The sequence below is a fragment of the Monodon monoceros genome, unplaced genomic scaffold (genome assembly GCF_005190385.1).
Source record: "Monodon monoceros isolate NGI ecotype Baffin Bay Population unplaced genomic scaffold, NGI_Narwhal_1 Super_Scaffold_9, whole genome shotgun sequence".
Taxonomy (NCBI): Eukaryota; Metazoa; Chordata; class Mammalia; order Artiodactyla; family Monodontidae; genus Monodon; species Monodon monoceros.
The window spans coordinates 57,883,210-57,907,979 of NW_021703786.1; the positions used below are offsets into that span (position 1 = coordinate 57,883,210).

A 24,770-nucleotide genomic window follows, 5' to 3' on the forward strand; every position below is an offset into this window, starting at 1 on the left:
CTTTTGCACCATCATAAAGTCAAAAAACCCTAAGTCGAACCATCTTAAGACAGACACCATCTGTACTAATTAGCACCCTTTCATTTCAGCTTAAACAAGACCATTTCAGCTTAAACTAAGACCCTAGTGGTGATGAACTCCTTTATCTTTTGCCTATCTGGAGAACTCTGTATCACCTTCAATTCCGCCAACTCTAGCTGTTTCTCTAGCTGTTAAAATAACGATTCTGCTGAGTTCTTAAGGGTACCAGCTGAGCAATTAAACAAGCCCTAACTCCTCCAAGTGAATAGTGTAAAAGTCATCCAAGAAAATGCAGAGAATTTTGCAGGATGGGTAATAAATTTTGCCTTCTTCTTCATTTCCATTATAAATACTCTGAATGTCATCAATGATAATCTTTTCTAAGTTATAAAGGTTTTCTGGGTATATCCTGGGAATTTCCGTTGTTGTTATTAAAAATAAAAGTATTGCCATTTTCCCCAACTTAAAAGTGGAAGGCAATTTATCCATAAACTATGCATGGAGTAAATAACAAACTGTGCACAGCATAATTAACAAATTTATTTTCTTAATAACTCTTAAGCAACACCTATGAAGACCATTTAGGAAGAAATAAATGAAGACTAAATTTGATTTTCCACGGTCCCATCATGTTGTCTTCCTTGCAAAGCTTTTCAAAGGCATATTTTCCAGAATTTGAGAACACCATTGACTATATAATGAAAAACATCTTTGTAGCCTGGTCTACTTTCCATGGTTCAGGTGAGCCTTGGACAATATTTAAACATCCTTTTTTCATTCCTCTGAAAGTAATCCATACTGATTATCTGAGAGGTGTTGAGAAATCTCAGAGTCAAATTGGTCATTCAAAGTTCCGAGTCTCTTCAAGACTATAAAAAGGGCCTTCTTCAAGTCACTCATTGTTTGAGTGGTTATAAGAGTGTAGGACTTAGGGTAAATTGCAGATAAGCTTGAATCATGAAGAAGTCTTATATTGCCTTCAATCAATGTAGAAGATTCTTCACTCGAATAGATCTTTGTCATGACACACACTTTCCCACTGTAACCACCAATTTTTACCAGTTTCTTCTTTAAAGTTAAGGCAGTTTGTATAGAATAACCTTTTAATTCCTTATTCAGTTCCCTGAGGAAGGTGTATAAGACTGGTGGACGGTCCTGGGCAATTAGAAGTGTATCACAGATGACTTTCTGGTTCTCTTGCAAGCCCAGATCCAAAGACCAGCTCTTAGAAAAGATCAATGTACCTTGACGAACGGAGCCTATTTCATTATGTATTAACTGTGCAAGTCCTTTGTGTTGTGAGAACAGTTTCTCATAGAGGATTTCTGGAACATATGTCACCTTTTCTGATGGCACTAGATATGAAAATAATTATAATAAAATTTTAAACACTGGAAGCTTCCAATTCCAACCATGGCAAAGTAGCTTGTACCAGACCAACCCTCCCACCAAAAACAACTATAAAAGTTGTATAAACTATATAAAACAGAAATTTAAAGAATTGGAGAGCAACCAGTACAAGCAGGACTTAAAGGGTTACAATCTTTGATGGAGAGAAAGCACAGGAAGTAGTGCCACAATCATCCCAGCTTTTTGTCTAAGGATATTTTCCATATCATGTCATGGGTGAATAGAGCCCAAGCAGAAACATCAGTTTTACCAGGCTGAATTAAAAGAGGTTGGAATTCACGGCTACCAGAGGATCTGGAATTTGAGTGGGAAAATCTCAGAGAGGATGAAACTGCAGAGAAGCAGCCAAAATCTACATACAAATTTTTTTCAATTCACTGGCAAATACAGGGTGAGATGCTGGAAACCCAGAAGAAAATATCAACTGGGAGGCTAAAGAGCTGAACCTGAATTTCATCAACCTCATGGTGATGGCGGACTTAGACTGGAATTCAAGTCCCTTCAAAGTGGAGGGCCTGTGGTAAACACCCCAGACTTTAAGCTGAGATTCAAGAAGAGCCATGACCTAATAGTAAAGGCAAAATTTAAAGATATTATCCCTAGAAAAGCATAAAACCAATCTTCAAAAAAAATCAGGGTTATCACTTGTACTCTATCTACCTGACAAAACAAAGTATAATCCTCTTTGGAGGAATGTAACATCTTCCAAAGCCTCTATAATTTGCCATCCATGGTATAATAAGAAAATTCAGAGATATGATAAAAATCAGGACAAACTACCAAAAAAAAAAAACAAGAGAAAAAATAGATACGAGAAAAAGACTGACAAGTGATTCAGGTATTGGAATTTATCAAAAAGGGACTTAAAGACCAAGAGGACAAAATAGGAGGCTCCAGACTCTCCCTCCACCTGTGGATGCAACAAATAAACAGCTACATGTGGATCAATTCCCTCTGAGAAAAATCTGGAAACTAGTTGAGAGACTCCTGCACACTGGGTGACTGAGAAAATAACCACATTGAAATGGGTAGGAAAAGTTGAGACACAGCCTTGCCATAAACTTCACCCCTAGCACAGCACCATACAGTCAGGAGGGTACCCTCAAATCCTAGCTTCTCCCTAAGGAGCAAAAGGTTTGGACCACACATCTAGTACCCCATCTTTTATGGCTGCTACCCAAGAGACTGGCTTCTAACTTGTCTATCTCTGAGAGCTGATGAAGCCCAGCATTCACTAGTCTCCTGGGCCCAGAGCACTTCCAGTGGTTCTTCCTTTTGGCTCAGTAGAGAGCAAGCAGACAATAAAGTCAGTTCCCAGCTTCTCTCTGGAAGAAGAGAAGAGTTAGGGCACATCTAGTGCCCTAACTTTCGTACCTGCTGTCTGAGAGTCTGGCATCTTAACTGTCTGTCTCTGGGAGCTGATGGAGAAGGCAATCATCTGTCCCTTGGGAGTTTGAATGGGCATGTGGATACCTCCTGTTGCTCTTCCCCTGACCCACTCCAGTTATAAAACCAAGTCTCCGATTCTCCCTAAAAGGAGTTGGAATGCACATCTAGCTCCCAAAACATTCCAGTTGCTACCAGAGGGACTGACTTCTAACCCATCCTTCTCTGAGAGCTGACAGGGCCTGGCATTCACTAGGTTCTGGAGGGCAACAGAGAGCAAAGCAACAGTTTGAAAGAGCACACAGTCTGAACTAGTAAGCAGGTATTTGTCAAGAGCAAGTGGGTGATAAACTCCATCTCTCAACTTCTCCCTAAGAGAGGAGGAATTGGGACACACATCTAGTGCTTCAACTTTTCTGGCTGCAACTTGAGGCACTGGCTTCTATCTTGCCTGAATCAGGGCACCGATGGGACTTGGCTTACGATAGTCTTCTGGGGAACACTAAGAACAAAGACAGCATCTAAAATGAGCACAAAGCTTTGAGAGGTACCCAGAATCTCTGGCTGAACTGATTAGTGAGTTCATCTCCTACATGAGGTCAGTCTGTGAAAACTGGAAGAAGTGGCTGTTTTATATAATGTGCAGAAACCAACACAGAGTCAAGAAAAAAGAAGAAACAGGGGAATATGTTCAAAATTAAAGGACAAGATTAATCTCTAGAAATCTTTTCTTAATGAAATGGAGCTACATGATTTACCCAAAAGAGAATTCAAAATAATGGCCTTAATGATGTTTTCTTAGGTCACGAAAGCAATGTGTGAACAAAGGGAGGTTTTCAACAGAGACAGAAAATACTAAAAAGTACCAAAAAGAAATCATAGAACTGAAGAATACAACAAGTTAACTGAAAAATTCAATAGAGGGGTTCAACAACAGACTAGATCAAGCAGAAGAAAAGACCAATAAACTGGAAGACAGGTCACTGGAAATCATCCAGTAAAAAGAGAAAAAAGAAAAAAGAATGAAAAAGAGTGAAAACTGATGGCACACCATAAAGTAAACCAATGTATGCATTACGGAAGTTCCAGAAGGAAAAAAGAAAAAGGTGCAGAAAGCTTATGCCAAGAAGTAATGGCCGAAACCTCTTCAAACCTCAAAATGAACATCCAGATCTAGGAAGTCCAAAACATACCAAGTAAGCTGAATCAGAAGATACTTACATTTAGACACATTATAATCAAATTGTCAAAAGTTAAAGATAAAAAGGATAACTTTGAAAGCAGTAAGAGAAAAGCAACTTGTAACATAAAAGAGAACCCCCGATAAGACTATCAGTGGCTTTTTCTTAAGAAACATTGAATGCCAGAAGAGAGTGGGATGATATATTCAAAGTTCTGACAGAAGAAAACTTCCAACCAAGAATATATACACCGCAAACCTGTCCTTCAGAAGTGAGGGGGAGATAAAGACTTTCTAAAACAAACAAAAGCTAAGAGAATTCATCACTATTAGACCTACTTTATAAGAAATGCTAAAGGGAGTTCTTCAAGTTGAAAATAAAAGATGTTAAACAGCAACATGAAAGCATAAAAGTCATTGGTAAAGGTAAATATAGAGACAAAAACAGAAAACCATATTATTATAACGGTAGTGGATAAATGACTTTTAATTTAGTATAAAAGTTAAATGAGATTTGTTCATTCATTCACCGAATACTTACCAAGCACAGTGTGCCAGGCATTGTCTATTCAGTGACAAGTTAACTAGAGGCAGTTCCTTCCTCTGGGGCTTCTGGGATGGAGTCCCTTCCACACAGAGCCAGGATTGTTCCTCATCTCTCTGCCTCTCTCTCCTAGACCCTGAGATGTCTTGGTTCAGGAATCTCGGACCCGTCATATGTCCCTTTGGAGCCATGTGGCTGGCAGGGTCTTGGTGCTCTGGCCAGGTGTCAGGCCTGAGCCTCTGAGGTGGGAGAGCCGAGTTCAGGACATTGGACTACCAGAGACCTCCCGGCTCCACGTAATATCAATCAGTGAGAGCTCTCCCAGAGATCTCCATCTCAATGCTAAGACCCAGCTCCACTCAATGACCAGCAAGCTCCAGTGCTGGACACCCCATGCCAAACAACTAGCAAGACAGAAACACAACCGCATCCATTAGCAGAGAGGCTGCCTAAAATCATAATAAGTTCATGGACACCCCAAAACACACCACCAGACGTGGTCCTGCCCACCAGAAAGACAAGATTCAGCCTCATCCACCAGAATACAGGCCCCAGTCCCCTCCACCAGGAAGCCAACACAACCCACTGAACTAACCTTACCCACTGGGGGCAGACACCAAAAACAACGGAAACTATGAACCAGCAGCCTGCAAAAAGGAGACCTCAAACACAGTAAGTTAAGCAAAATGAGAAGAAAAAGAAATACACAGCAGATGAAGGAGGAAAGTAAAAACCCACCAGACCAAACAAATGAAGAGGAAATAGGCAGTCTACCTGAAAAAGAATTCAGAGGAATGATAGTAAAGATGATCCAAAATCTTGGAAATAAAATGGAGAAAATACAAGAAACGTTTAACAAGGACCTAAAAGAACTAAAGAGCAAACAAACAATGATGAACAACACAATAAATGAAATTAAAAATTCTATAGAAGGAATCAATAGCAGAATAACTGAGGCAGAAGAATGGATAAGTGACCTGGAAAATAAAATAGTGGAAATAACTACCGTAGAGCAGAATAAAGAAGAAAGAATGAAAAGAAATGAAGACAGCCTCAGAGACCTCTGGGACAACATTAAATGCACCAACATTTGAATTATAGGTGTCCCAGAGGAAGAAGAGAAAAAGAAAGGGACTGAGAAAATATTTGAATGGATTATAGTTGAAAACTTCCTTAATATGGGAAAGGAAATAGTCAGTCACATTCAGGAAGCCCAGAGAGTCCCATACAGGATAAATCCAAGGAGAAACACTCCAAGACACATACTAATCAAACTATCAAAAATTAAATACAAAGAAAGAGTATTAAAAGCAGCAAGGGAAAAGCAACAAACAACATACAAGGGAATCCCCATAAGGTTAACAGCAGATCTTTCAGCAGAAACTCTGCAAGCCAGAAGGGAGTGACAGGACATATTTCAAGTGATGAAAGGGAAAAACCTACAACCAAGATTGTTAAAAAATATTTACTTACTTACTTATTTATTTATTTTTGGCTGCATTGGGTCTTCATTGCTGCGTGCGGGCTTTCTCTAATTGCGGCTAGTGGGGGCTAGTCTTCATTGTGGTACTCAGGCTTCTCATTGCAGTGGCTTCTCTCGTGGAGCACAGGCTCTAGGTGTGAGGCTTCAGTAGTTGCAGCACTTGGGCTCAACAGTTGTGGCTCATGGGCTCTAGAGTGCAGGCTCAGTAGTTGTGGTGCATGGGCTTAGTTGTTCTGTGGCATGTGGGATCTTCCTGCACCAGGGCTCAAACCCGTGTCCCCTGCATTGGCAGGCGGATTCTTAACCACTGCACCACCAGGGAAGCCCTACAACCAAGATTACTCTACCCAGCAAGGATCTCATTCAGATTCGGTGGAGAAATTAAAACCCTTACAGACAAGCAAAAACTAAGAGAATTCAGCACCACCAAACCAGCTTTACAACAAATGCTAAAGGAACTTCTCTAAGCGGGAAACACAAGAAAAGGAAAAGACCTACAAAAACAAACCCAAAACAGTTAAGAAAATGGTGATAGGAACATACATATCGATAATTACCTTAAATGTAAATGGATTAAATGATCCAACCAAAAGACATAGACTGACTGAATGGATACAAAAACAGGACCCATATATATGCTGTCTACAAGAGACCCACTTCAGACCTAGGGACACATACAGACGGAAAGTGAGGGGATGGAAAAAGATATTCCATGCAAATGGAAATCAAAAGAAAGCTGGAGTAGCAATTCTCATATCAGACAAAATAGACTTTAAAATAAAGACTATTACAAGAGACAAAGAAGGACACCACATAACGATCAAGGGATCAATCCAAGAAGAAGATATAACAATTGTAAATATTTATGCACCCAACATAGAAGCACATATACATAAGGCAAGTGCTAACAGCCATAAAAGGGGAAATCGACAGTAACACAATCATAGTAGGGGACTTTAACACCCCACTTTCACCAATGGACAGATCATCCAAAATGAAAATAAATAAGGAAACAGAAGTTTTAAATGACACATTAAACAATATGAACTTAATTGATATTTATAGAATATTCCATCCAAAAACAACAAAATACACTTTCTTCTCAAGTGCTCATGGAACATTCTCCAGGATAGATCATATCTTGGGTCACAAATCAAGCCTTGGTAAATTTAAGAAAATTGAAATCGTATCAAGTACCTTTTCCAGCCAAAATGCTATGAGACTAGATATCAATTACAGGGAAAAAAACTGTAAAAAATACAAACACATGGAGGCTAAACAATACACTACTAAATAACCAAGAAATCAAAGAGGAAATCAAAAATACCTAGAAACAAATGACAATGAAACATGACGACCCAAAACCTATGGGATGCAGCAAAAGCAGTTCTAAGAGGGAAGTTTAATAGCAATACAATCCTACCTCAAGAAACAAGAAAAATCTCAAATAAACAACTTAACCTTACACCTAAAACAATTAGAGAAAGAAGAACAAAAAAATCCCAAAGTTAGCAGAAGGAAAGAAATCATAAAGATCAAATCAGAAATAAATGAAAAAGAGATGAAGGAAACGATAACAAAGATCAATAAAACTAAAAGCTGGTTCTTTGAGAAGATAAACAACATTGATAAACCAGTAGCCAGACTCATCAAGAAAAAAAGGGAGAAGACTCAAATCAACAGAATTAGAAATGAAAAAGGAGAAGTAACGACTGACAGTGCAGAATACAAAGGATCATGAGAGATTACTACAAGCAACTATATGCCCATGAAATGGACAACCTGGAAGAAATGGACCGATTCTTAGAAAAGCACAACCTTTCAAGACTGAACCAGGAAGAAATAGAAAATATAAACAGACCAATCACAAGCACTGAAATTGAAACTGTGATTAAAAATCTTCCAACAAACAAAAGCCCAGGACCAGATGGCTTCAAAGGTGAATTCTATCAAACATTTAGAGAAGAGCTAACACCCATCCTTCTCAAACTCTTCCAAAACATAGCAGAGTGAGGAACACACCCAAACTCATTGTATGAGGCTGCCATCACCAGGATACCAAAACCAGACAAAGATGTCACAAAAAAAGAAAACTACAGGGCTTCCCTGGTGGCACAGTGGTTGAGAGTCCGCCTGCCGATGCAGGGGACACGGGTTCGTGCCCCGGTCTGGGAAGATCCCACGTGCCGTGGAGCGGCTGGGCCCGTGAGCCATGGCTGCTGAGCCTGTGCGTCTGAAGCCTGTGTTCCGCAACTGGAGAGGCCACAACAGTGAGAGGCCTGCGTACCACAAAAAAAAAAAAAAAGAAAGAAAAAGAAAACTACAGGCCAATATCACTGATGAATATAGATACAAAAATCCTCAACAACATACTAGCAAACAGAATACAACAGGACATTGAAAGGATCATACAGCATGATCAAGTGGGGTTTATCCCAGGAATGCAAGGGTTCTTCAATATATGCAAATCAATCAATGTGATACAACACATTAACAAATTGAAGGAGAAAAACCATATGATAATCTCAATAGATGCAGAAAAAGCTTTTGACAAAATTCAACACCCATTTATGATAAAAACCCTCCAGAAAGTAGGCATAGAGGGAACTTACTTCAACATAATAAAGGTCATATATGACAAACCCACAGTCAACATTTTTCTCAATGGTGAAAAACTGAAACCATTTCCACTAAGATCAGGCACAAGACAAGGTTGCTGACTAGTTTTGGAAGTTTTAGCCACAGCAATGAGAGAATAAAAAGAAATAAAAGGAATCCAAACTGGAAAAGAAGAAGTAAAACTGTCACTGTTTGCAGATGACATGATGCTATACATAGAGAATCCTAAAGATGCTACCAGAAAACTACTAGAGCTAATCAATGAATTTGGTAAAGTAGCAGGAGACAAAATTAATGCACAGAAATCTCTTGCATTCCTATACACTAATGATGAAAAATCTGAAAGAGAAATTAAGGAAACACTCCCATTTACCATTGCAACAAAAAGAATCAAATGCCTAGGAATAAACCTACCTAAGAAGACAAAAGACCTGTATGCAGAAAACTATAATACACTGATGAAAGAAATTAAAGATGATACAAACAGATGGAGAGATATACCATGTTCTTGGATTGGAAGAATCAATATTGTGAAAATGACTATACTACCCAAAGCAATCTACAGATTCAATGCAATCCCTATCAAACGACCAATGGCATTTTTCACAAAACTAGAACAAAAAAATTCACAATTTGTATGGAAACACAAAAGACCCCGAATAGTCAGAGCCATCTTGAGAAAGAAAAATGAGCTGGAGGAATCAGGGTCCCTGACTTCAGACGATACTACAAAGCTACAGTAATCAAGACAGTATGGTACTGGTACAAAAACAGAAATATAGATCAATGGAATAGGATAGAAAGCCCAGAGATAAACCCACACACGTATGGTCACCTTATCTTTGATAAAGGAGGCAAGAATATACAAGGGAGAAAAGACAGCCTCTTCAACAAGTGGTGCTGGGAAAACTGGAAAGCTACATGTAAAAGAATGAAATTATAACACTCCCTAACACCATGCACAAATATCAACTCAAAATGGATTTAAAGACCTAAATGTAAGGCCAGACACTATAAAACTCTTAGAGGAAACGTAGGCGGAACACTCTATGACATAAATCACAGCAATATCCTTTTTGACTTACCTCCTAGAGAAATGGAAATAAAAACAAAAATAAACAAATGGGACCTAATGAAACTTAAAAGCTTTTGCACAGCAAAGGAAATCATAAACAAGATGAAAAGACAACCCTCAGAATGGGAGAAAATATTTGCAAACAAAGCAACTGACAAAGGATTAATCTCCAAAATATACAGGCAGCTCAATATCAAAAAAACAAACAACCCAATCCAAAAATAGGCAGAAGACCTAAATAGACATTTCTCCAGAGATATACAGATTGCCAACAAACACATGAAAAGATGCTCAACATCACTAATCATCAGAGAAATGCAAGTCAAAACTACAGTGAGGTATCATCTCACACCGGTCAGAATGGCCATCATCAAAAAATCTATAAATGATAAATGCTGGAGAGGGTGTGGAGAAAAGGGAACCCTCTTGCACTGTTGGTGGGAATGTAAATTGATACAGCCACTATGGAGAACAGTATGGAGGTTCGTTAGAAAAGTAAAAACAGAACTACCATATGACCTAGCAATCCCACTACTGGGCATATACCCTGAGAAAACCGTAATTCAAAAAGAGTCATGTACCACAATATTCATTGCAGCTCTATCTACAATAGAAAGGACGTGAAAGCAACCTAAGTGTCCATTGACAGATGAATGGATAAAGAAGATGTGGCACATGTATACAATGGAATATTACTCAGCCATAAAAAGAAACGAAATTGAGTTATTTGCAGTGAGGTGGATGGACCTAGAGTCTGTCACACAGAGTGAAGTAAGTCAGAAAGAGAATAACAAATACCATATGCTAACACATATATATGGAATCTAAAAAACAAAAATGGTTCTGAAGAACCTAGGGGCAGGACAGGAATAAAGACGCAGATGCAGAGAATGGACTTGAGGACACAGGGAGGGGGAAGGGTAAGCTGGGATGAAGTGAAAGAGTGGCATTGACATATATACACTACCAAATGTAAAGTAGATAGCTAGTGGGAAGCAGCCTCATAGCACAAGGAGATCAGCTCGGTGCTTTGTGACCACCTAGAGGGGTGGGATAGGGAGGGTGGCAGGGAGACGCAAGAGGGAGGGGATATGAGGATATACGTATACATATAGCTGATTCACTTTGTTATACAGCAGAAAGTAACACAACATTGTAAAGCAATTATACTCCAATAAAGATGTTAAAAATTTTAAATGACTGAAGTATTAAAAATAACTATAATTAACTTATGTTATTAGATACACAATATAAAGAGATATAAACTGTGACATTAATAGCATATAATGTGGAGGGAGAAGAGGTAAAAGTATAGTTTTTATGTGCAAGTGAAATTAAGTTGTTATCAGCTTAAAGTAGACTCTTACAGCTATAAGATATTTTGTGTGAGCCCTATGGTAATTGCAAAGAAAATACCTATAGAAGTTACACCACAAAAAGAGGAAGGAGTCAAGCCTAACAATACAAAAAATAAAACAAACAACCCCCCCCCACAAAACCCTAATGAAGCACAAAGATGACAGCAAGAGAGAAAAAAGGGACAAAAGAACAAACAGAAAACAGTTAAGAAAATGATAATAAATCCTTCCCTACTAATAATTACTTTAAATGAAAATGGTTTAATGTTTCCAATAAAAAAATTTAGAGTGGTTGTATGCATTAAAAAGCAAGATCCAATTATATGCTGTCTAAAAGAAACTCACTTTAGATTCAAGGACGCATATATGTTGAAAATGAAGAGATGGAAAACGATACTCCAGAGAAATGGTAACTAAAAGAAAGCAGGAATGGCAATACTTATATCAGAAAAGATAGAATTAAAGTCTAAAATAGTCTCTAGTGGGACCTCCCTGGCAGTCCAGTGGTTAAGACTCTGAGTTTCCAATGCAGGGGACGTGGGTTGGATCCCTGATCAGGGAACTAAGATCCCACATGCCGTGCAGTGAGGCCAAAAAAATAAATAAATAAAATAAAATAAAATAATTTTTTCAAAAAAAGTAGTCTTTGGAGACAAAGAAGTCAAAACACAATGATAAAAGGGTCAATTCAACAGTGAGATGTAACAACTGTAAATATATATGCACCCAACATCACAGCACATAAGTATATAAAGCAAATACTGAAAAATCTGAATGGAGAAGTTGGCAGCAATAAAATATTAGTATAAGACTTCACTATTTTCACTCTCAATAATGGTTAGAACATCCAAATAAGAAAATAACAGACTTGAACTAAAGATCAAATGAACTTAGACATATACAGAACTTTCCACCCTCCAGCAGAACACACATTCTTCTCAAGTGCACATGGGACATTCTCTGAGACAGATCACGTTAGGCCACAAACAAGTCGTAACAAATTTAGGAAGATTGAAACCATACCAAGTATTGTTCTGACCAAAATAAAAGGAAACTAGAGATCAATAACAACAATAAAATGAGAATTTCACGAATACTTGGAAACTAAACAGCACACTGTTGAATAGCCATTAGGTCAAGGCAGAAATCCAAAGGGAATTTCAAAAATATCTCAGGACAAATGAAAATACAATATACCAAAAATTATGGGTTGTAACAAAAGCAGTATTAATAGGTAAGTTTATAGTGATAAAGGCCTACATTATAAAATAAAAATATAACAAACAACATAACCTTACACCTCAAAGAACTGAAAAACAACAACAAAGTAAGCTCCATATTATCAGAAGGAAGGAAATAATAAAGATTAGAGCATAATTAAATCAAGTAGAGAATAGAAAAATAACAGAAAAAATCAACAAAACTAAGAGTTGGTTTCTTAAAAAAAGATAAACGAAAATGACAAACTTTAGCCAGACAAACTAAGCAAAAATGAGAGAGAAGTCTCAAATAAATAAAACCAGAAATGATAAAGAAAACATTACAATGGGTGCTTAACATATAAAAAGGACCAAAAAGGACTCTTATGAATAATTATATGCCAACAAACTGGATAATCTAGAAGAAACAGATAAATTTCAAGAAACATACAACTTACCAAGACTGAATCAAAAAGAAATAGAAAATCTAAACAGACCAATAACAATTAAAGAGACTGAAGGATTGAAGCCTCCCTATGAAGAAAAGCCCAAGTCCAGATAGATTCATAGGTGAATTCTACCAAACATTCCAAGAAATAATTCCAATCCTTCTTAATCTCTTCTAAAAAATAAAAGAGGGAACACCTCCAAACTCATTTTATGAGGCCAGCATCACCCTGCTACTAAAGCCAAACAAAGGTACCACAAGAAAAGAAAAGAAAACTACAGGCCAATAACCCGAATTAATATAGATGCAAAAGTCTTCAATAGGGCTTCCCTGGTGGCGCAGTGGTTGGGAGTCCGCCTGCCAATGCAGGGGACGCGGGTTTGTGCCCCGGTCCAGGAGGATCCCGCGTGCCGCGGAGCGGCTGGGCCCGCGGGCCGTGGCCGCTGGGCCTGCGCGTCCGGAGCCTGTGCTCTGCGGCAGGGGAGGCCACAGCGGTGAGAGGCCTGCATACCGCAAAAAAAAAAAAAAAAGTCTTCAATAAAATACTAGTAAACCAAATTTGAAAGCACACTAAAAAGACTATACACCATGACCAAGTAGGATTATCCCAGGGATGCAAGGATGGTTCAGCATTTACAAATCAATGTGATATACCACATTAACAGAGTGAAAGATAAAAACCACATAATCATTTCAACAGAGGCAGAAAAATAATTTAACGAAATTCAACATCCATTCTATAAAAACTCTCAACAAAATAGGTATAGAAGGAATTTACCTCAACACAACAAAGGCCAGATATGAAAAGCCACAGCCAACATCATAACCAATGCAGAAAAACTGAAAGCTTTTCCTCTAAGATCCAGTACAAGGCAAGAATGCCCACTCTCACTACTTCTTTTTTTTTTTTTTTTGCGGTACGCGGGCCTCTCCCACTGTGGAGCACAGGCTCCAGATGCGCAGGCTCAGGGGCCACGGCTCACGGGCCCAGCCGCTCCGCGGCATGTGGGATCTTCCCGGACTGGGGCACGAACCCGTGTCCCCTGCATCGGCAGGCGGACTCTCAACCACTGCGCCACCAGAGAAGCCCATCTCACCACTTCTATTCAACACTACTGGAAGTCCTAGCCAAAGTAATTAGACAAGAAATAGAAATAAAAGCAACCAAATCAGAAAGTAAGAAGTTAAATGATCTCTGTTTGCAGATGACATGATCATAGATGTAGAAAACCCTAAAGATTCAACAACAACAAAAACTGTTAAAACTAATAAGAAAATTCAGTAAAATTGCAGGATACAAAGTCAATGTACAAAAATCTGTAGTATTTCTATACACTAACAATAAACTATCCATAAAGGAAATTAAGACAACAATCCAATCTACAATAGTAACAAAAAGAATAAGATACTTATGAATAAACTTAACTGAAGAAGTGAAAGACTTGTACACTGAAAACTCTAAAACACTGATGAAGGAAATTAAAGAAGGCACAGATAAATGGAAAGACATCCTACAGCAGAAAAATCTTTAAAGCAGTCAGAGGAAAAAAGACACAATCTATAAGGAAGCAACAATAAGACTTATGATTCATTCTTCTACAGAAAGTCTATAAGCCAGAAGACATTGGAATGACATCTTAAAGTCCTGAAAGAAAAGGTTTGCAAACCTGGAATTCAACATGTACCACAAATATCCAACAAAAAGCAAAAATAAAACATTTTCAAATGGGTGGGGGGAAAGAGAGAGAAAGAGATAACTTATTGTCAGAAGATCTACACTACAAATAACATCAAACAGAGTTCTTCTTCTTAAAGGAGAATTATCCCAAACGAAAGCATTAAACTTCAGGAATTAATACATTTTCCTGGAAAGAGTAAATGTTGGGCAAATAAGAAGTATTACTGACAGTTTTAAAACAATAAAAGGATTCATGTAAAGCTAAAAACTTGGGAAGAAGTAAAACTAGCAAAATAAAGATGTACACTGTAATTTCTAGGCAAACCATGTAAAGGAATAATAGAATAATATGTATTAAAAGCTGAGAGAAGAACAGGAAAATAAAATAAAATACTTAATCCAAAAAAAGGCAAAAAAAAAAACAGATGAGAGGTTTTTGTCTCTAAGCAATGGTAGAGTAGCTGAGTCAGACTAACCCTCTCACAGATGCAACGTGTAAAATCTGGACAAAATATTAAAAATTAAGTATTTGAAGGCACTGAAAAGTAACCAAAGCAGGAGATATAAACAGAAGAGCAGTCTCCTTTTTCTTTTCTTTTTTTTTTTCTTTTTTTGCGGCACACAGGCCTCTCACTGCTGCGGCCTCTCCCGCTATGGAGCACAGGCTCCGGACGCGCAGGTTCAGCGGCCATGGCTCATGGGCCCAGCCGCTCCGCGGCACGTGGTATCTTCACAGACCGGGACACGAACCCGTGTCCCCTGCATCGGCAGGTGGACTCTCAACTACTGCACCACCAGGGGAGCCCGAGCAGTCTACCCTTGAAATACAATTGCAACTGGAGAGATTTTTGAGTTTGCAGCATTCTTCCGAGGACTGGTTCGTGCCCCGGTCCAGGAAGATCCCACATGCCGCAGAGCGGCTGGGCCCGTGAGCCATGGCCGCCGAGCCTGCGCGTCCGGAGCCTGTGCTCTGCAACGGGAGAGGCCACAACAGTGAGAGGCCCGCGTACTGCAAAAAAAAAAAAAAGGGTTAGGAAAACATAATCAGTATAATTATAAAGAACATAAAAAGAATCTATGGACAAATTATTCAGAATAAATTTTAACAAGGTAGCATGAACTCAATATATAAAATTGATTGCATTTCTACACACCAGCAACAAACAATAAGAAAATGTAACTTTTAAAGAAAAACATCAGGAATTCTCTGGCGGTCCAGTGGGTAGGACTCCAAACATTCACTGCCGAGGGCGCCGGTTAAATCCCAGGTCAGGGAACAAAGATCCCGCAAGCTGCACAGTGCAGCCAAAAAAGAAAAAAAAAAAAGAAAGAAAGAAAGACATCAATTACAATTACAACAACAAAAACTTTTTGAAAGCCTAGTAATAGGGCTTCCCTGGTGGCACAGTGATTAAGAATCTGCCTGCCAATGCAGGGGACACGGGTTTGAGCCCTGGTCCAGGAAGATCCCACATGCCACGGGGCAACTAAGACCGTGCGCCACAACTACTGAGCCTGCGCTCTAGAGCCTGTGAACTGCCTGCCAATGCAGGGGATACGGGTTTGACCCCTGGTCCAGGAAGATCCCACATGCCACGTAACAACTAAGCCCGTGTGCCACAACTACTGAGCCTGCGCTCTAGAGCCTGCAAACCACAGCTACTGAGCCTGCATGCCACAACTAGTGAAGCCCGCGTGCCTAGAACCCATGCTGTGCAACAAGAGAAGCCACCATAATGAGAAGCCCACGTACTGTGACAAAGAGTAGCCCCCACTTGCTGCAACTAGAGAAAGCCTGCATGCAGCAACGAAGACCCAACACAGCCAAAAATAAAATAAATAAAATAAAATTTTTTTTAAAAACTAGTAATAAATGTAACAAAAAAAGTGCAAAACTTGTACACAGAAACTTATAAAACTTTAAAGACATTAAAGAAGATATAAACAAATGGAGAGATTTCCTATGTTCAACTGTACAAAACAATTGATGTAAATATGTCACAAATCTACCTAGTCAATGTAACTGCAATCAAAATCCTTAAGGATTTTTTGTGGCACTTAAGCAGATTCTAAAATTTGTATAATATATTAAATGATTTAAAATCACCAAGACACTGTCAAAGAAAAAGAATAAAAGCAAGGTGGCTTACCCTGCCAAGTACTTAATAGGATATTATAATATTAGGACAGTATAGTGGATGTAGGGACAGACAAATTGACCAAGAGAACATAACAGGGATTCTAGAAATATGGCTATACTTATACTTAGTAATATGCTGGAGGTGGCATGGCAGATCAGTGGGTGAAAGTGGGAACTATTCAGTAATTGGAGCTGGGTAATGTGGCCATCCACATGGAACAAAATGAAATAGTACTCTTACATCACCACTGAGATGGATCAAGGATTTAAATGTTAAATGTAAAGTGCAAAACCCTAAAACTTTTAGAAGAAAATGAAGGGAAACATCTTTCTAACCTTAAGGTAGAGAATGATCTCTTACACAAGGCACAAAGAGCATTAAACCAGAAAATTAAAATATCAAACTACTAATTATCATAATATGCCTTAAGAAAAGAGAAAACAAAAGCCACAAACTTGGAGAAGACCTCTGTAATCTGTAATACTTATGGCCAAAAGCGCATTTGGATTCTAGAATCTCCTACACATCAGCAAGAAAAAGACAAAAGCCTAACAGAAAAATGGGCAAAAGACAGAATAGGCCTTTCATAGGTGATAAAATACATGTGGCCAGTAAGTATATGAAGATATGCTCAACCAAATTAATAACCAGGGAAATGTAGACGCAGAGAGATACTATTTTACACCTATTTGAGTGGGAAGAAGGAGGATGAGAAGAAAGATGAAGAGAAGTTTGACAACTGGAGAAGATGTGGCATTTGTAACATACTGTTGTTGGGAGTAAAGTGACTCATTTACTTCGGAAAACAATCTGACATTATCTTATTGCTTGAATATTCACATACTTCCTGACCTAGCAATTCTACTCCTAGGTGTGGACCCAGGAGAAACTCTTGAAAATATGCACCAGAAGACTGAACAAGAATATTCAAGGTAACGCTGTTTATATGGCAGAAAATGACACGTTGTCCATAAACAGTAATAACGAAAACAGATAAATCAGAGATTCTGAGTAATGGTGGCCTTTCTTCAGTAACTGAATGTATGAAGCTGGGTCTCAATCTAGATTTCCCAGCAACATGATGTACTTCCTTTTTTGTTTAAACTAAATTGAGTTGGGGTTCTCTTGCTTCCAATTAAAGGAGTTCCTATTACACCAAGAAAAGTCTAATCAAAATCTGAAAAATTAGATTTTGACATATTCAGTGCTAAAAACACCAAAGCATTCCCCTGAATTCCAGAATATACTTTGATGATAAATTTCAAGATAGAGCTGATGTGAAGAGAAGATTTGAAAATACTCACACCAAGTCCAAAGAAACCAGAATTAAATTATCTGTAAGGTGATATCTCTGCTCCTGACTTTCCAAATTCTTATATTTATACAGAGACCAATCAAGGGGTATAGATGATAACATACTTTTTGAAGGTTCATCTCTTCAAATGACCTGGAAAAATCTTAAAAAACAAAAATCACTTTCTCAATTTGTCACAACTAAATGCTTAGTATATCAACAAAATGCTTAGTATATCAAAAGTCTGCTTAGAAATGACCCCATTTTTCCAATAGAAATATTGTTAGATATTGTGCTTAGATTCCCAAGTCAAACATAAGTTATAAATTTATTCCTTGAGGCTGCTGAAACACACTATATTGAATACTAATAGGAAAATGCGTTAATAGTAATTGAATACGTTACCATATAATTGGGTTCATTTTAAAAGCAATTAAAATTAGAAGACATGATGGCTAGTGGAGAGCTGAATTTTGTGCAGATTCTAAGGAAGAAGCTTGCACTTTCAGAGACTTTTAAGTTGCTAGTGCTGGTCTAATTTCATTGGAGGCTTTTCTTTTCCAAAAATCAGATGAAATACCAACACTATCCTTTTCTTATCAGTCCAATTTAGGGTTACACGTTGATTCACAAACGGAAGAGACAGGAGAGGAAGAGGGAAGAGGTTCTAAGGGAAATAAATGCAAAGGTGTAAAGAAAGATGAAGGAGCAAGTAAATAAAAGAGGCAAGTGTTCCTGAGAGAGAGAAGTGGTCAGTTACTGAAACCGAGCTCAGAAGGGAAAGGGAGAAGGAATTCACAGGCTCTCCTTGAAAGTGAGTAGAAGTGACAAGGAAGAAAAGCAGGGTTAATTGGATCTTTATACCAGGCAGTGCTACAGAGAGAAGGTAATGTGCTTTCTGTATGGAATAGCTACCTTCTAAGTGGGTAGAGATAGTGAACTACGATTGTAACCACCAGAGATTAGTAAATTAGGTGTTGAAATTTGAGGACTATTGATGTTGCCCCAAATCCAAGAGAAAAAAAAAGCTTTGCCATCCCAGCCAAATATACCCTTATTTCTAATCCCCCTTCCTCACTTGGTTCAGGATCCAGCATTAATTGGCCCCATTCCTCCACGGTCAGCTGCATCACTTGATTATCTTTCACATGCCAGGAATTTGGCTTTTTGGCAAATACTGCACAACAGAATAGCTCTATTTTGAGCGCACAGACGTATCCACAAAGACTTTCTTCATCATATACTTCAAGGAATTTGCATGAATAATTTATCTTCTTCTTCTCTATATAGAAGTGATAGACAGGAAACTTGCTAATGCATTGTTCTATTTCTTTTTCTATCTTGTCAAGGTCACTCTTCTCTGCTTTAAAGCCAGTTACTTCTTGATTTTTTTCACTTAAACCAATAAACAAATATCCCCCATGAGTATTTGCAAATGCAGAAACATATTGAGGGAGAATATCTTTAATGCGTTGTAACAACTTATCTGTTGAGTAGTCTTTTATTTCAACATGTGTGGATTCAGTAAAGGTGAGTTTTTCTCTGTACCTGAGTTGCATCCTATTAAAAAAGTCAGCAGCCAAGGCCTTCATGCTACTTTCTTCTTGTACATCAAAACGGTACCTCTTTGGAGGTGATTTAGGTATTAAAGAAAATCCCTCTCCAGTTTCTAGCCTGTCTTTGAGGAATTCCAGTGCAGCGGTAGCATTCATGACTTTTACAGAGGTTATATCTCTTTTGTACAAATTGGAGCTCAAGGTGGCAATCCTCAACCCAGAGGTTTCTGAGCTCCACGATTTGACAAAAATCAGAAAACATTTACCTTGCTGCATAAAGTCTAAGTATTTAGAAACAAACGAAACAATATTGGCAAAAGAATTTTCCAAATCTAATCCTATTCCATCTTTTTCATAACTATAGTTTTCATTCTCAATTTCAGCCCTGCACACGCCCCCTCCAGAATTCAGCAAAGCAACCACAGGTTGTGAGACGTTTTCATTCTGCTTTTTTCTCAATTGACAATCTTTCATTTTTTTTCTATTCTTCTCCCCGAAAGTGACTTTTCCCACATCTAGAACCAGCTCAGCATAGTTAGTGTCCAAAACAACACGGATGGTCATTTTCCTAGAAGCCATTCAACTTCCAAGCAGAAATTCTTTTCTGTAAAACAGACAGAGCCATTTAAAATAGGACCTGAGCAAAAGAGATAGCAAATTGTGTATTGTGAGGCAAACCCAACAAAATTCTTTATTTTGTTTTATCCTATATTCCACTGGATGCCATGATAAGGATGCAGATATAAAATAGGTTTTGGGGACATATTCTGAACTGATGATAATGATAATGATGATAAGATGATAGTAATTTCTACTCCTGTCAAATTTTCCAAATTTTTGCCATAGTTTTATATGATCCTCTTCTAATTGTTTTAATCTAATTTTTATCTGTGTTTATATCTCTTTTCTAATCCCTAATATTATATAACTTGCTTCTCTCTTCTTTTCTTAAATAAGCCCCTGAGGGGAGCCTATCTATGTTTCTGATCTCAGTGAACCAAATTTTAGTTTTATATATTACATATACTTTTATTTTTTAAATAATTTCAACTTTATCTTAATTATTTTCTCTTATTGGGGAATCCCTTGGGAAAATTCTCAGTTGGAGTCTAAAGACATCTAGCAATATGCCATTTTAATAATTTTTCCTTCTTGCAAGGATGAGTTAGATTCATAAATTTTGGCCATTGATCTTAAGCAAGGTGGGCCAAGTCACTATACCCTTTTTCTATCAGATATCCACATATTTTCAATGAGGTAAAATTCTTATATACAAAAACATCTGCTTTAGGTATAAGTATCCCAAATCCATTAACCCTGTCCCTTTAAGGTCTGCTGGGATTACGGCTTTGTTATAGATGGCCTAGAGACAGCTGAGAGAAGAGTTCATCACAGGTAGTGATCACTACACTTGGAAAGGATACAAAGAAGGTCAGAATACTCCTGTCCACTGCTGGATCAGTATGCTGCAGAGACTCAGCTGTAGGCTGTGGATACACCTCAGTCTCTATAAACTTCTGATCATATGTAAACAGCTGTATGGACTGAATGTTTGTGTCCCTTCAAAATTCATATGTTGAAACCCTCCCCTACCACATGATGGTATGAGGAAGTGGGGCCTTTGGGGGGTAATTAGGATCAGATGAGATCATAAGGGCCGAGCACTCATGAGTAAGATTAATGCCCTTGTATGAACCTCAAGAGAGGTTGCCTCCCTTCTCTGCTCTCTACCATGTGAAGATACAATGAAAAGTCTACAACCAGGAGAGGACCCTCATTAGAACCTGACCACACTGGCACCTTGATCTTGGACTGCCCAGCCTCCAGAACTGTGAGAAATAAGTTTCTGTTATAAGCCAGCCAGTCTATGATATTTTTACAATAGCAGCCAGAGCTGACTAAGACAGCAACAGTAAATTTGGGGCTCCAGATGATTTGGACAGTTGGGGTTAAACCAAGAGAATTCCTTTGTTGATCATGACCATTCCATACAGAGGAAAAAAAGCAACAATATATTCCACAGAACACTTAGCAAATTACAGGGCCTAGACTAAGTGTTCAGTAAATGTCACCACTCCAAATGCCCCAGAGTAGTCACCACCCCCCGTGAAACTTGGGGCCTCTGTGCCTTTGCCCTCTCCCACTTTTGTCACCTGAAAACTCCTCTCATCCTTCCTAGAAGTCCCATGTCTATCCTCTTCTCAGGGCTCCCACAGAACTTTTTATTCATGCTGGGCCCTAATCTTACCATAGATCTAGAGAAATCTTTAGAAACAGAGTACTGAAGTGTTTAGAGTGGTTGTTTTCAAACTACATGAAATCTGGTGGGGGCTCCTAATCATTTAGGACACCAGGAGGAAAGGCCTGGGGCCTCGTTCCTGCCATGGACTCTGAACCTTGGTGGGTGCAGAGCACTCTTCCTGCTCTGGAATGTCTTCCATGAAATTTTCTGAGCCCTTCCAGTGCCTGGGCCCACTAGAGAAAGCCCACGCACCAGCCAGGGCCAGCAGTGTCATCCTGGAAAGGTGCCCAAGCCTGGACAACACTCTATGGGTCCAGGTCCCCATTTCTTCTCTTTTCAGTGCTCAATGGCCCTTTACCCAAGGAGCCCTGGGACTCATACCAACGTGTTGTCCTGGGACCTCATGGCTGAATCCTGGTTCTGGAGAATAGCCTCGTGCTATAAATTGAATGTTTATGTGTCCCCAAAATTAACATGTTGAAACCTAATCCCCAGTGTGATGGTGTTTGGAGATAGGGCCTTTGGGATGTGATTAGGTCACAACGGTGGAACCCTCACAAATAGGATAAGTATCCTTATAAAAGATTCCCCAGAGAGCTGCCTGACCCCTTCCACCATGTGAGGACAGAGAAAAGACAGTCATCTATGAAACAAGAAGTGGTCCTCACCAGACACCAAATCTGCTGCACCTTAATCTGGACTTCCCAGCTTCCATAACTGTAAGAAATAAACTTCTGTTGTTTATAAACCACCCAGTCCATGATATTTTGTTATAGCAGCATGAACAAACTAAGACACCTGGTAAGTGGATCACCTCACTGGCTGAAATTATTTCTTTCGCAGGATTGAGACTGGATTGCCAGAATGGTGCTAATGTTCTGATTTTAGTTAACTTAAATTATTTTTATTGACAGAAGCCCCACAAAAAATTATTTGCCCAGGTAGAATTCACCAGTGAAGCCATCTGGTCCAGGAATTTTCTTTTTTGATTACTGGGTTTTTGATTACTGATTCAATCTTCTTACTAGTTATAGGTTGATTCAGATTTTCCATTTCTTCCTAATTCACTCTTGGTAGGTATGTTTCTAGGAATTTGTCCATTTCCTCTAGGTTATCCAATTTGCTAGTGTACAATTGTTCACAGTATTCTCTTATAATCCCTTTTATTTCTGTAAAATTGGTATTAATGTCCGTTCTTTCATTTTTTATGTTAGTTGAGGGTTTTTTTTTCTTCATCAATATAAAGGTTTGTCAATTTTGTTGATTAAAAAAACTCAGTTTGGGCTTCCCTGGTGGCGCATTGGTTAAGAATCCACCTGCCAATTCAGGGGACACAGGTTTGAGCCCTGGTCCGGGAAGATCCCACATGCCACGGAGCAACTAAGCCCGTGTGCCACAACTACTGAGCCTGCGCTCTAGAGCCCGTGAGCCACAACGACTGAGCCCGCAAGCCACAACTACTGAAGTCCGCATGACTAGAGGCCGTGTTCCACACAATGAGATGCCTGCACACCGCAACGAAGAGTAGCCCCTGCTCGCCACAACTAGAGAAAGCCCACGCACAGCAACAAAGACCCAACACAGCCAAAAATAAATAAAATAAAATAAAAAATTTTAAAAGCTTTAAAGAAAAAACCTCAGTTTCATTGGTTTTTTTCTATTGTTTTTCTATTCTCTATTTCATTTCTTCTGCTCTAATCTTTATTATCTCCTTCCTTTTGCTAACACTGAGTTTTGTTTGTTCTTCTTTTTCTATTAAGGTATAAAATTAGGCTGTTGATTTGAGATCTTTTTTCTTTTTTTTGCGGTATGCGGGCCTTTCATTGTTGTGGCCTCTCCCGTTGCGGAGCACAGCCTCCGGACGCGCAGGCTCAGTGGCCATGGCTCACGGGCCTAGCCGCTCCGCGGCATGTGGGATCTTCCCGGACCAGGGCACGAACCCGTGTTCCCTGCATCGGCAGGCGGACTCTCAACCACTGCGCCACCAGGGAAGCCCAAAATTTTTTATACTTTTGACTGTGGGGAAAATTCTTTCTGACCTGGATTGGGGATTTAGTCTGTGCTGTTAGCTATTTTTAATGGGAAAGGGGAAGGCATTCACATCTCCTTAGTTATGCCAGACTGCAGGTTCGTGGGAACTGCACAGAAAGGTAGGACAGGAGTGACAGGAACTACCTTCTGAGGAATAAAAACCATAGTTCATTCTTTGCCCTCCTCCTTTAACACTGTGTATTTAGTTTAGAAAGGCGTGGTTCTTATCTCCCCCCCACCCCCGCCCCCTTTAGGTTATAAACTTCGGCAGGACACTAACAGTGCCTGGTTTCTCCTTCTGGATTAAGAAGACAGTTCATCAGTGTCTGGTCAGCCACATTTTTACCAGCAGAACCTGTTCCTTAACTCCCCTTATTTAAGGACCCCAGGCGTGCAGGGCACCCCCAAGGAGCTGCACTTGCCTGACCTGTCCCTACAGCACCCTGCCCTTCCTCCCTTCCTAGTCCATGCCAAACCCCAACTTCCTCTCCCCAGGCTCTTTAAGGCGCTTCCCAGCCCACGCATGGGATGACGTACTGCCCTGACCTCAAGTTCCCAAGTGTCCTGATCGCAAGTCCTTAACAGTCTGTGTAGTTTTTTGGTAGATGCTGCTACTGAGACAGGCATCACAGAGCCAAGACTCCCAGATCGAAGATAACAGCCGAGGGTCTCCCCGGGAGCGGGGTGGACGGGGCTGTGTTGGCTGCACCCCACCTCGTCAAACAGCCAGCAGACTAGACTTAAAAGGGATAAGAAGCTGAGGTTCCGATATTTGGCAACGGAGAGGGGACAAACCTACCCAGGAGCGCTGCTCGGGATTCGCAGGATTCTTAGGGGAGCTAGAGGTCCCCCGTTTGCGAGGAGAGCTGGTGCACTCCAGTTAAGGCGGCGCATTCAGCCAATGGTGACGCCGCTCCGCCCCCGAAACTTTCCGCGAGAAGCGACTGGACTTTAAACACGTGACTCAGAGTGGTGGCAGGAGATTTCACCTTCGTATTTGGTTATCTGTATTTTCTATATACTGCACGGTAAGACCAAAAGAACGAAGCGCATTTAAAGAAAACAAAGAAAGAAAGAAGTGGGCGAAGCCCGTCTTCCGGTCCCC

At 39.4% G+C, this 24,770-nt stretch overlaps 1 protein-coding gene across 1 annotated transcript; it reads right to left on the minus strand.

The window, feature by feature from the left end:
• Positions 1–549: 549 nt before the first annotated feature.
• Positions 550–24,565, minus strand: SLFN12 (schlafen family member 12). The gene is made up of 3 exons (XM_029212488.1): positions 24,465–24,565; positions 18,915–19,996; positions 550–1,376 (listed from the first exon to the last, which is right to left on the minus strand). The coding sequence occupies exons 2-3, from the start codon at positions 19,969–19,971 to the stop codon at positions 796–798; spliced, it is 1,638 nt and encodes a 545-aa protein (XP_029068321.1). The 5' UTR covers positions 19,972–19,996; positions 24,465–24,565; the 3' UTR covers positions 550–795.
• Between the last annotated feature and the right edge of the window lie 205 nt (positions 24,566–24,770).

Bases quoted from the DNA above. Each gene is read 5' to 3' on its own strand.
- SLFN12 (XM_029212488.1), bottom strand. From the start codon at position 19,971: ATGGCTTCTAGGAAAATGACCATCCGTGTTGTTTTGGACACTAACTAT. The intron at 1,377-18,914 runs GTGAGGAAGGGG...TTTCATATCTAG, and splicing joins AATGCTGGATCCTGAACCAA to TGCCATCAGAAAAGGTGACA.